The 14,071-nt window shown below is 42.3% G+C and overlaps 1 protein-coding gene across 2 annotated transcripts in view; it reads left to right on the top strand.

Moving 5' to 3' along the window:
• Positions 1-3,845: 3,845 nt before the first annotated feature.
• The window catches only part of PNPLA8 (patatin like domain 8, phospholipase A2), a 43,941-nt gene continuing 33,715 nt past the window's right edge, over positions 3,846-14,071 (top strand). The window contains exons 1-3 of one of the 2 annotated variants that reach the window (XM_072146873.1): positions 3,846-4,021; positions 8,963-10,002; positions 13,288-13,437. In XM_072146873.1, the coding sequence (XP_072002974.1) occupies positions 9,004-10,002; positions 13,288-13,437 (1,149 nt within the window). In that variant the 5' untranslated portion in view covers positions 3,846-4,021; positions 8,963-9,003. The remainder of the gene's footprint in view (positions 4,022-8,962; positions 10,003-13,287; positions 13,438-14,071) is intronic. The other variant, XM_072146874.1, reaches the window with a different exon arrangement.

The following is a 14,071-nucleotide window of genomic DNA, read 5'->3' as shown; positions in this document are numbered from 1 at the left end:
ATAGCAAAGGAGACCTGCAGGGGGCGTTGGAAAGGTGAGCATTGACTTTCTTTTTTTTCATGAATTGGGCAAACTGGGTCTGACTATATACTGGGGGAAGGCTGGCTAGCAATATACAGGGGCAGGGGGCTGCTGGCTATGTACAGGGCAGGGTGCTGGCTATATATTGGGTCAGGTGGGTGGCTATATACTGGGGCAGAGGGTTGGCTATATAATGGGGCAGGGGCTGGCTATATAATGGGGAAGGAGCCCTAGGCTTACATGCAAGTCAATAGGTTTTCCCAGTTTTTTGTGGTAAAAGTAGGAGCCTTGGCTTATACTCAAAAAGTTTTTTTAAACATAAAAACAATATGCTATATACTAACCTTAATTAGCTGCAGAAAACAATTGTATATATGTTTTACATGTATTCTCCAAAACATTAGAAAACAGTACATTATAGGTGCCCTAGAACAGCATCATCTGAAGATTTAAGTCCAAATTGTAGAAATAAATATGTATTTGGATGGGAAGTGCTGTAAACTCGATAAAACCACTAAACCCTAAGAAAAAATGTTCTTGAATTTCCCTGTAAAGAAAAATTAGATTTAAGTAGTGTTATCTCAATGTATCCATGACAACACCCTCTTGTGGCAGAAAAATTAAAGAAGGGAAACATTTTATTTTTAATGCCATTGTAGATGGGCAATTCCATGAAAATAAAATGACTACACTAGAAGCCTTCCTTATTGACTGCTCACTGCAAGTACATATAAATGTTTTCCGAGAATTTCATTATGTCTGCAATGTGTAGGAAATTGCGTCATTCTGATTCTCTGTAAAATATAAGCCTCTATTAGTCCTGCTGCAATTTGTGTTTCTAAGATGTTAAACCAAACCATCAAGTTCCATAACCTCAGTGCTATAAGATCTTGCTTTCGCCTAACAACCAAGATACAATTAGGATGGAGATGAGTGTGTCATTCAGTCTGTAGCTGCAGAAGTACTAGACATGCATTAGTAATATATTTTATAATTACCCAAAACTTTTCTAAGCAAACAATTTTCAATAAATTATGGAGACGTAAAGTCACTTTCTATGTGTCTGTTTAAAATGTAGGGAACAGGAGACTGTTTTCTGATGTATAAAATCTGAACACTAAAGCTCTAAAAGACAAAGATTTTCAATATATTATGAATAGTTGCATCATTTAGAGGAAATCTACCATCAAAACAAAGGATGATAAACCAGGAACAATTTCTCATGTTTTCAGGCATTGTGAATGTGGTAATCTTCTTATATATGTTATCCATGGCTTCCTTGCTTCTAAAATCAACAGTTAAAATTATGCGCATGAGTCTGAGGGGCTGTCCTTACAGCCTGGTTTATCCTCACTCCTACTTTCTCAGCACTGAGATTATAGCAGGAAGTGCTGAGGAAGCATAGCGGAGTGTCAGACACTGTAACAAACCGTAAACCTAGCTGTCCTAGAGTAGCCCCTCAGACTAATTAGCACTATTTAGAAAGTTGATTTTAGAGGAAGGAGGCCATCATGTTTGATTTTGATGTGGATTTTAGGTGAATTTCCTTTAAATCCTTCAGAACCAGGATCTTTTTTTTTTAATTCCTGCAGTCCAAAAGCCAGTTCTAATGGCTAGGCCTAGGAGTCTAACAACAGCCTCAGAGGTTGGCACTGTGTTGTCGCAGCCCACTCTGGTGATGGCCAATGAGTCTCGCAACCTGCTTTAGGTAATGAATATCTCAGGAACTGTCCTAGGAATCTCGCTGCTTGCTCTCAGTGTGACTCATGAGTTTGGGGACCTGATATGGTGGTCCAGAAGTCCCACAGCCTGATCTGGCCCAGACGTCTCACAGCCCACACTTGCCTATTGTTTTAAGGCCCATTCTGGGGATGGCCCAAGAGTCTTCCCACTTTGGGGTCGGACCAGTCGTCTTACTATCCGTTCTAGCAGTGGATGTGAAGTTTCATGGTCCGCGCTGGGGATGGCCCTGGAGTTTAATGGTTGGCTCTAGGGATGGACCAAGACTCTCATGGCCTGAACTGGCGGTGGCGCAGGAGTTTCACTGTCCATTCTAAGGTGGCTCACAGTTTTACTGTATGGGTGGATCACGTGCAGGGCCCACTTTGGGAGTTTTCTAGGAGTCTCATGGCCTCCTTAGAGTATGGCCCAGAAATTTCACGGCCCGCTCTAGTCGAGGAGTCTCACAGCCTTTTATAGGGATAGCCTGGAAGCCACACTGCCTACCACAGGGGTGGCATAGGAATATCACAGCTGACTGTAGGGGTAGCTCAGGAGTTTCATGACTGCTCCAATTTGGAGGTGACAAAGGAGTTTTACTGCCTGTTCGGAAGGTGCCCTCAAAGTTTTGCTCCCATCATTGGCTCAGTAATGTTAGGGCCGAATGTGAGGGTGGCCCAGAAGTCTTAGAACCAGCTCTGGGGTTGGCCCAGGAATCTTAATGTCTTAATCTTAAAGTCTACTTTGGAGGTGGCCAGTTGTCTTACGGCGTGACATGGGGGTATCCCAGGGGTCTTGCTGATCCTTCCAGGGGTGCTCCAGAAGTCTTACAGAGGGTTGCCTTGGAGTCTCAAGGACCCTTCACTTAGTGTCCTAGGAGCCTCACGCCCTGGTGATGGCCAAGGAGTTTCTTGGTTTTCTCTGGGGGAGGCCCGGCTCAAGAATCTTTGATCGTGGCCCAGGAGTCTTGGTACCACACTGGCCCAAGAGGCTTATGGCCCGCTATGGGGGTGGCCCAATAGTCTTACTGCTCGCTCTCATCATGCCTGCCACCTTAGGAGCAGTGGACAGAGCTGTGGAGGAGAAGACTAAAGAGGAGAGCCTGCTGAAGGGAAACGAAGGCTGAGTATCTGATTTGTAAAATGTAAAAAAAATTTACATTAGCATAATGGCTACAAAAGTGAGGCCACCATTATATAGTGTGGAGGGCAGTATATTTTGGGCACACTAGGTGGTAGGATTAGGGGTGGGACAAGGGTGAGAATTATAAACCAATAATTACCCATCACAAATGTTGGTACAATCCAAAGGATGTCAAAGTGGGGGAGCATTACCCCATGGGGCAAATTTACTTACCTGGCCGAGGATTTCATCCAAAGTGCATTGTTCCCAGGATCATTCACTAAGATTGTGCGCCCGACATCCTGCATGTGTTGCTTCTCCGCTTAGGTCCCCCGGAGTTCGCCTTCTTCTTCCTGGTGCATATAAGTGCATTGTCTTGTGACACAATTTTAAAGTTCAATCCCGTGCTCATTCTGAATCCGTCGGATCATCCGATGGCCAGTCCCCCAATTTCAGTCGCAAGAAAGCTGGCGTGATTGCGCCAAAATCCGATCGTGTGTGACACAATCCCCTTCTAAATGCTTGTCCCAGCGGCGCAACACCCGGAAACATTGGAAAACTCAACGGAAATGCAGCTGCGGGACCTTTAGTAAATAAGCCCCCATGAGTCATAACCTTGGACTCATTTCTGTCCAATGAAAGCAAGTGACAGCAAGTGATCCACAAACTCATACAGAATAGTGTTACTCCTCAATATATTTTTAGCAAACGAGTTTCTTTGTGAAACTCGATATCCCCTTATATTTACTCTTCAATTCCTAAATATTTATAAATGGTTTCTCTTTTTTCTTTCCTTTCTATTCTTTTTATTTCCTCGGCATAGTACATGATTGCTGCGGGTGACATGACTCGTGTGACTATAAAGTACTTCATAAAACTAGATGTCATATACCAACGACCGCTTTTACAGTTGGAAAAAAGAAACGCTCTTTTTAGATTTTTGTCCATGCTGGCTTTCCTTAGTGCCTGGAGTAAGTCACGTGATGAGAAAGGAAAACAGGCGAGTATCAGGCCACAGCTGATGTGATCTCACACATCGCGCCTCAGTGACAGAGCTGCTGCTGCTCTGCCCCTCCCTCCCCTGTGAGTAGTGCTGTCCCGTACACTCCCTATTACTGACAGGCCCCGGAGTGCCATCACACGAGCCGATCAGCTACAGGTACCACTACATCTCTCTATACATTATGTATCTGTAGAGCGTACGTATATATAGTATAGGGGTAGAGTATATACACTACATCTCTCTATACATTATGTATATGTAGAGCGTACGTATATATAGGGGTAGAGTATATACACTACTACTAGCAATACATTATCTATATACAGAGTGTACACTTATATAGTATATTGGCAGAGTATATACACTACTTCTCCCTATACATTATGTATCTGTAGAGCGTACACACAAACACAGACATACACATAAACAAGTAGTATATATACACTGCATCTCTCTATTCATTATGTATATACAGAGTGTACATTTATATAGCATACTGGTAGAGTATTACTACTCCCTATACATTATGTATCTATAGAGCATATCTATATATAATATATATATATATATAGGGCAGTGATTTTCAACCTTTTTTGAGCCGCGGCACACTTTTTATACTTCGAAAATCCTGGGGCACACCACCAACCAAAATAGCACAAAATGACACTAAAACAGTCATATTATACATATAGTTAATAATATAGATTCTAAATCGAAACCTGGGCCTGTTTCGATAAACACAAAAGGGATATCCTGGCAGGAATGGTGGAAAGACACACACAAAGCTCTTCCTCAACAGTTCTCAGTTTCTCCCTGTTTTTAGTATATGGTGCTGATTATTATGTGGCTCATATACTGCAAAATAAAGGGGTACAATGAGAAGTACCATGGCCATGAGGCCAGAGTACAAGTGCCAGCTCATATATACTCAGCATATGAGCTGGTACTTGTAGTACTCCAGCCTCATGACTATAGTATTTCTCATTTTACATTTCTCATTGTTATATGCAGTATACTGCTGGAGTACTAAAAGTACCAGCTCATATGCTGAGTATTCTGCCAACAGTTCATATACTCAGGCAAAAGCTCATATAGTCAGCATTATTGGCGGGCATTACCTTGGCGGTGGGCAAATGCGGGAGTCTCTCCGCGCTCAGGATGAAGCGCCATCCTCGGTGACGTCATTTTGACGCACAAGGTTCAAAGCTTGCACATGTGTTATTGTACACGTCTCCTACATTGTAAGAAGCCGTGACTGTGCATCTCTGCACATTGCCGGGAAACAAAACACAGGGGACACCATGGTTTGGGGAAATTTCCCCGCGGCACACCCGACCATGTGACGCGGCACACAGGTTGAAAATCACTGATATAGGGGTAGTAGAGTACATATATGATAGAGATAATACATATATTTATTTCCTGTAGAGTAGATACCTCCTGTATATAGTGGTGGTGTATTTGTAGAGTATATACACATTCTGTGTGTGGCAAATATATATAAAGGCAGTGAACCTGTAGTGTATGTGTGTGTGTATATATACAGTATTACAGCATTGTAGTGAATAGTTTACATCCATACTGTGTGTATGTATATATTATATATAATTTGGCAGTGTATATGTAGAGTATATCCTGTATAATGGCAGTGTGCATGTATAATCCATACTGCACATTGGCTGTACATGGTGTATACAGGGACACTGTATACGTGAAGCAGATACATATAGAGTGAGTTGTGTGGTGATGATCTTCCTGGGGTGGAGACTGAGTTCCCTATGAATCAGAGTACATGTGTACATGTGTGCAGATGACGCTGTTTATTACTTGTGTGAGACATTGATGTTCCCCTACGTTTGGCTTGTCATCATAACATCATTAATATTCCTATGTTTTTAGAATATTTTTCATTTGGTCGGTGTGAGGGAGCGATGGTTGTTTTTCAGTCTTCTACATGTAGTGAGTTTCTGTATTTTCTTCCATATTTGGTTGAATATCTGAGTCTGTCATTCTACTCTCTGCCCCATAGATCCATGTGACTCCAGTGTAAGCGCAGGACAGCGGATCATCCCTGCATCAGACACTGTGATGTCACTTTCCATTACTGACACAGTTTTCCTTCCTTGTCAGTGGATCTCCAGCTCTTCAGCCAGTGACATGAAACATCACCTGACTCCCTCATATCAGGGTGCTTTAGGGGTCTGTGCCTGGGCGCTGGGGTTTTACTCAGATTAAAAGGACCTCTTAGGGCAGATGCACACAACAGTGAAAATCCGCCTTTTGGCACACCAATGGATTAGTATCAACAGGATTTATTTTAAAGGGGTTGTCAGAGTTTATCAAAGAAATCTAGAGGAGGTCTGGGGGGGGGGGATAAGTACAAAAAAACACCTTGTACTTACCTTATCTCATTTCAAGAACTTCACGTCATTCATGTCTAGGAATTAATAATTGTATGAAAAGGTCTATGCTTGCTTGGCTGTTTCCACAACTTTCTCAGAAATGCCTCGCTACCTCTCCATACACTAGGATATAGCATCACTAGGCAGGTCAGGGGACCCGTTCTGAAGCTGCTTGTCTATAAGAGTATATAGGAGTATGTATATATCCCTATTGAGGCAACACCCATGTTATCATATATCTAGAGCAAGAGAGATGGGGTAAGCCACTGAATTTTGACTATTTGCCTGAAGCTAAGGGTTAGGTATACTCCCACATTTCTTCTGAATAATTTTGGATGAATATTGTCACGCCTATGAATTGGATATAAGTTGATGTTTTCTTGTGAACCCTGTGACAGGTTGAGGGCACATGTATGGCAGTGAGTACAGAGGTGTGCGTCTTGTGCTGAGCTTTCATTGGTAGATAAGCCATAGGAATGTCTCTCCTGACATCTGTAACATGACTACACATAAACATGCCGTACAACAAGTGCCTGCTATCTTGAGCCTTGCCGTATCTACTTTCTAGGAAAGCATAGTAGATATTCTCTTCACGTCTTGTCCACAACCTTTGTACTATGGTGGCATGTGGATCAGTAACATGATCTGCAACAACAACTTACATATTCATGGGTTTTACTGACTATTATCTTATGACTGTCTGCCATAAGCATATCATTCAACTCCTTATTGATGTCAGCCTTCTAAACTCCTGAATGGCAAATCTGCCCACTCACGTGTTATTCCAGTAATTCTGTCCTTCTGGGAAAGTAGTATGGGAAAGTAGTCTGGGAAAGTAGAGTCAACCAGCAAAAGTCAACCTCAAATAACTATGGCTCTGTGCCCACAGCATTCATGCCCTCTGCTGAGGTCATACACTATATACACCTCCGACACTATGGGGCACATTAACTTACCCGTCCGAGTCGTGATCCACGATCCGGACTGTTGGACGATGTTGATGCACTGTGCCGCAATTCATGAAGATCGCGCGCCCTACATCCTGCATGTGTCGCTCCCCACTCAGGTCCCCTGGAGTTCACCTTCTTCTTCCCGGTGTATGTAAGTGCATGACTTGCGACACAATTTAAAAGTTAAATCCCGCACTCGGTCCGTATCAGTCAGATCAACTGATGGTCCGCCCCCCCCCCCCCTCGATGGCTCCGATGCGGCAAAATCCGATCACGTGCAACACAACCCCTTTTAAATGCAGCAGAAATCGTCGGAACACCCGACGAAAGTGCGGTCCACAGACCCTTAGTAAATGAGCCACTATATCTCCAATAGGGTCACTATATATAAAGGGTATGGTCATTCTGATCCCCTGATGGAGAATAATTTAGCATTTTCTGGATAAAACCCACAATATTTGATACAGTCAGGATATTTCATTTTAGGATACTTTAATGTTATTTTGCTGTAATATGTGTTGTATGTGACTGTATAATATTTAATACTCTGCTTGTGCTCCGTATTATTTCACCCAGCTTGATAATCCTTTTCCTGGAAGGATGAAAGGGTTGTGCATCACACGACCAGGCATTTTCTGACTGCCTGTGACTACACAAAGCAATGGTGCGACCTGGGAGTTCAGCCTGAAATAAACCTATGCATATAATGCAAGTTTTCTAATAATTATTGGCCCTCACGCACAGGAACGTTGTTTTGTTTCTATGGTCCTATACAAATGGCGCACCAGGGCCTACAAATAAAACGGAGAGAAGATAAAACCAGTTAAGCAATGAAAATAAGTTGGAAAGAAAGAACAGAGGCCACTGAGGCCCAAGTAGATGGCAAACCTGCAAAACCTGCAAAAACAATCATTGAAGCATAAATCACTGCGCACATTCATGGAACATCCTAATCACATAGATATAAAATAAGACGAGGGTATAATATGGGGGAAAGGGAACCCAGGTAGGTCCATCTCATGGGTGAGCCAGTACATGCCCTATGGTTCCCATACCATGACCCATTGTGATTGTAACAGTAGACTTGGTGTATGGAGACTGAGTGCCTTGTGACTGAGTGCCTGCTTCATATATATCTATGCATACCACTAACCACAAGCAAGTTTTGTTGATTCTTGCTTGTTGTCTGTGCCAGCCTGGATGTGAAGACCCCATAATGTAAGCATGTTCTGTTCTGCATCTGCTGTCATTTCAGTTTTATTTTGGTAGCTGTACCTTTTTATTTCTGTGGCCCTATAAAGCCTTTGTTTAGTCGGAAAGACTTCAACTTTTTTTAGTGATACATGTATAATTCATAAACCGAAACCTAATAACTAGAGTAACTGTTGCACAGTAGGGTAAGTTGGCCTGGTTTAATATCTGGCTATTTTTGTGTGTTCTTTGAGGTTCCCCTGTAAGTGTTTAGTGTCACTTTAAGATACAATGTAGCATATGTAGTGTCAAGGATGAGCTTGCCCCATTTTGATGGCCATTGTTCCTTTATATAGCGACTATCTGTCCCTGGTGATGGGGATTGGTAGTGGTTTCTCACAAGTATTTCATTACTATGAACCTAGGGAGAATGAGTATAAACTGCTATTCTAAAATATGAAGACTATTACAGAACTCACTTTTATACTCTTTTAAATCGCTTTCAATATAACCTTCTGTCATTTACCTTTTTCCTTTTTTTTTCGTTATTTCAGATGGTTACAAGCCAAATTACTAATTGTGAAAATTCCAAGTAATGTCCGTGTTGTTGCTGCTGGATACATACCTTTACCTGTTAACCTCTAGGAGAAGTATCCTGAGGCCTGTGTACTCCTACTGCAGACACTTCAGCATTTACTCAAGTGTCCACTATAGCAGCTCAAGTAAGCACACACATCTCTACAGGAAAGTAGGAGAAAGGGAAATTCTTCACACCAAATCCCAAGGTCATTCTTACTCAATAAGCTCTAAACTTGGCACCACAACCTCAAAGGGATTAACTATTGTAAAAGGGTCTATGTCACGGATTAAGAATACTTTGGATTCTGTCACCAAAGCTGTCTCAAGCACACATGGAGACCTACTGTCTCGAATTGTACGCCCAAAGCCAAGTCCTGCCAATACTGGCGCAGAAGAAAACGTCCAAATAAGGGAAGCAAGTGCATCCCAGTCCAACTCTGGTAAGGGAAAAGTCCATGAAACCAACAAAGAGCCACTTCCAGCTGAGTCTAAGAGAACAAATAGTGCAGCCGAATCTACCTCTCAACACACCCAAGCCAGTTCTGTGGATGCTTCACAAGATAGTACTGAGGCCAAAACAGGTCTGTTCCATCCAAGCTATATTACCACTAACTTTGGAGAAACATATAATTTTTTAGCCCATCATATAAACTCTTATTTTGCAAGTGAAACAAGCATGGATAAGACAAACCTTGCACAAAATAGCAAAGGCCACAGCATTGATCTGCAGAGTGACAAGGAAAAAGACCTCAACCCTGAAGCTGAAGACAGTGCAAGTTCTGCAAAGAAAAGTATCTCAAACTTTCTATCTAATCAGTCCAGTAACGTTCATGCTTTTGTGGGTAGTTACCTCGGGGGGCTCGTGCCTAAGTTCAGACCTGAACATAGGCCTGCGTTAGAAGAAAAGACAAAAGAAGTAGAAAGTGATGAATCTGAGAGTACAACGGAGCAAGAAATAAGTAAAGACAAAAGTGCTGATGAAAAAGCCAAGAGATTGTCACTTCAAAGGGAAAAGGTAGGCCAGCCATGCCTGTACGTAGAAGAATCAGCAAGCACTTGTTATGGGTCTGACTACATGACATACATACAGTGGGGAGCTTTATTATTTGTTGGCATATGGTGATGGTCCTGTCCATTCAGCTGGGCTTTTGCAGCGCACAAATATATACCCTGCCCTGGTTTGCGCTATTAACTAGCCGATCAGCTTCAATGGTCTCTAGCTGATGCGTAGAGACAGGGCACAAATAACGCCCCCTTCATGACACTCCTTCAAACACCCTTGGCGTGGAGCTGGCATGATGGCGATAATCATCGCAATGCCAGGCGTGGCTGGTGGCGGATTGGGCTGCACTGTCTTCAGCTTGAACTGTCACTAGCCGTACAGTCCCTAGTTAATAATCTATGCCAGACCGGGCCTGGTGCACATTTGTACGTTGTGCAGCTCAGCATTGGAATTATTTCTGATAAATCTCCCCCAATTTGTCTGTTGTGTTCAGCGTCTGTTTTGAATGCAACTGTATAATGAAATTCATGTAGGTGTAAAGGGGAGTTGTTCCTATGTAATTCCATGCATATTCCTTTTTCAACATCAGATAATCCTTTATTATTCCCAACGTTACAGCAGCAGAGAGAGTGCAGTACAAACAATGACAGAACAATAATATTAGAGATATTTGAACAAAAAGAAAGGGAAAAAAGGAGACAAGCAATGATCTATTACAGTATATAACGCATTCTATATTTGAGTGTTGCATCTGGGAAAGAATAGACATGTAACATAATATTGTACATAAACACTGCGCACCAGTAGGGCTGTGGGACACTGTGTAGAAAGTTTGCTAAAGGTTACAGTAAAAAGCTAAACTAAATGGTCTGTACATATGTACATGTTTTATTAGTATCTGATGCTGGATGATCTATTTGTTGCATAGGTGCGCCCACATACCTGTTGTGTTAACCAACGCAATGCAAACGCCCAGCGACAGGGCTCGGGCCAATAGCATATACGTTTCCTTTGATATGCATATGATTGGTAACCAGCACCTGGTGTTTTGTATTTAAATAATGAAAAACAAGGGGTGCTGGTTTCCAATTGCATGTGGAAACCCATATGCAGTCGGGTTGAGCCCTGTCCCCTGGCATTTACATTGTGTTTGTAAATGTAATACAAAAGACACATGTGGCCGAACCCTCATTCAGATCCCACCTGCAGAGGTTATACCATCAGCCACATCTGATGTCCGTGGACTGTTTTTGAATGAAATCTTCCCAGAACCCAAGACGTGCACAGTGCATTGTATGCCCTTTGCCAGTTAAAGTTAATCTACCACTATAACCAGGGACACTTACAAATAGATCCAGGCACAGTGCCTGTGGTAATCTACTTAGATTTGTGATTTTTCGCATTGATAAATATGTTTAACACTGCTCTATCTTGAAGATCTGCCCTTTCTAGTGTACAATTCCAAAAAATGTCAGAACCTGCTCTTCTTGGTGCACATTGGATAAATCTGTCAAATGTGAAATTGCACAGTTGTTTCTCAAAACTGTTGTACGGTCATTGATAAATCTGACCCAATAGGTTCTTGAAGGGGTTAGTCGCTTATAACAATCTTAAACAGGGTAAGTATTAAAACTCTTAGAGGGTCACCTATATTATACATAACTTGTAAACCCCTTGGCAGCAGAACTTTGAATTTCCAGTGACGTCCTTGCTGGCGGATGAAGGTGGCTGTGCAGTCATTGCTATCAACCACTTTCATGTCAGAGGTTGTTTGGAAACCTCTAGAAAATATCTAAGAGCTACTAATTTCTGAATAAAGACTTTTTCAAATATTCTCCCATTTAAAGGGCTATTCCCACCGAGAGAAGTTTCTTAAATGTACTCAGGATAACAAAATAACACTTTCTCTAATTCACCGTCCAACCTGTGTTTATCAGTCCTGCTGTACATAATTTCCCTTTCCCCTAGACACAACCCTGTAACTTCTGACTTAGGGTCCGGTGGCTGCCATCTTGGAATTCTGTGTGAGATTCTGCAGTTGAGATTTCTGTCTCTCTCTCTCTGCTCTGAGCCTGTAGCCACGCCCCCTGCACGGAGCTCAGAGACACTCACTAATCACTTCCTGCCAGGAGATCGTGAGCAGAGAGAGAGGCTGCAAAATAGGAGAAGATAAGTGATCCGGGGGAAAGGGGAGACAGGCACATATCTGTAAGATGTAGCAGAGCTCACAGTGTAACAATGTAAAAGTCTATCAGCCTCTGTCTGTCAGGCCTCTGTGTAATAGGCATAGTGCATCTCTGATCTGTCTCATCTCTCCTTCTATGTGTCAGTGTGTTAGTACAGTGTCAGAATCCAGTTGAAAGTGTATTTACACCTGTACCCTGATAATGTAACCACATTGTCATCTCACAGAACCAGATGGATCATAATGTGTCTTCTAAATGAGTCCACACCCACACCCTGGAATTTTGCACTGAGCAGCCTTGCGAGTGATAGGAGCTAAAACAGCAATAAGATTGTAAAGTAAGGGGTTAAAATGATCTTTGTGTTAACATCACTAGGGGTTTGAAATTTGGGAAAACCCCTTTAAGGACACCGGTTCCCTGACCCCCTGTCGGCCTTGATGATGTCCACGCATCTGCGGCACTCCACATAGACTCCTCAAGGTGTCGGGTTTGAAATCTAAGCTAGATCCATGGCATGAGAGATCAGATTAGTGAGGTCTCTGCTACATGGGATCTTAAGAAGCAAATGCACTACTGATTCCTTGTGTACAGCATTATTACCTTGCCCTGCTGCCTGATCTCTGAGGTATCAGCCTCCTGACTTTCATTACCAAGGGAATTATTTTAGTCAGACTTATACTGAATGTTGAAAAAAGTGTCTGTGGTTTCCCATAGCCATCAAGAGGCAGACATTTCCATTATAAAGCATCACTGATAGTGTGATTGATAGCCATGCCGCAGGAAATCGATTAACTGCAAGGGAAAATGCTCCCCTGTAAAAGTGAGTGTGGTTTACCACTGGTGCCTGTGCCAGGAGATACAGAATATACATTGGCCATGCACGGCTGAAAGGCAGGATCAGGTCTGTCCTAGACTTTGATAAATTAGCAGCTCCATGTATCTTATTATTATATATGGGAAGTCCTAGTAGTATTCTTATGGGCTTGTACCTAGGTGTCTTCCACTTCACAACTCCTCATGTAATTCTCCACATTACTACTATATTAAGGTTGGGTGTGTAAAGTAACATGCACAGTGTCAACTCATATATCTTTTACTGTGTTACCTGCAGATTATTGCACGGGTGAGTGTCGATAATAGGACACGATCTTTAGTACAGTCGCTACAAAGAGCCTCTGACCGGAGATTATGCATCAATCGAGTGGAAGAGCTGAACTGTCACCTACTAGAGTTTCCTGAAACCAGAGGAGTCGCAGTTAAGGTATAACATGACTGTATTAGATGTATCAAAAGCTTTCATGTGACCTCTCTGCTCTCCCAAAATGTGTGTATTCCCCATCATATAAGAATAATTTATCTCTGTGGTTTAACCCTCTGTTGTTTCTTCTAGAAAGAAAATAAAAACCTTTTCATGTACTTGTGTCCATCAAAATAATATATGTCAGTGACAATAATGTGTCGGTGTGCCATCAATTAAAAAATGTACAGCAGATCCATGAACCGAATGATTGTGTGCATGTAGCCTGAGTAACAGGACAACATAAGTGTTACCATTATGCTTGTTAAAGTGTTCTACAGGCGGTCCCCTACTTAAGGACACCCGACTTACAGACGACCACTAGTTAAAGACGGACCCCTCTGCCACTGTGACCACGGTGAAGCTCTGTGGATGCTTTACTATAGTCCCAGACTGATCAGCAATGATCAGCTGTATGGTGTCTGTAATGAAGCTTTATTGATAATCCTTGGTCCCATAGCAGCAAAAAAATTTTGAAACTCCAGTTGTCACTGGGGCAAAAAGAAATTTGTCTGGATCTACAATTATAAAATATAGAGTTCCAACTTACATACAAATTCAACTTAAGAACAAACCTCTGGACCCTATCTTGTACGTA

Source organism: Engystomops pustulosus, chromosome 4 (assembly GCF_040894005.1).
Source record: "Engystomops pustulosus chromosome 4, aEngPut4.maternal, whole genome shotgun sequence".
In the NCBI taxonomy this organism is placed as follows: Eukaryota; Metazoa; Chordata; class Amphibia; order Anura; family Leptodactylidae; genus Engystomops; species Engystomops pustulosus.
The sequence above is the reverse complement of the archived record's forward strand: the minus strand, read 5'-3'. Positions and strand labels throughout refer to the sequence as shown.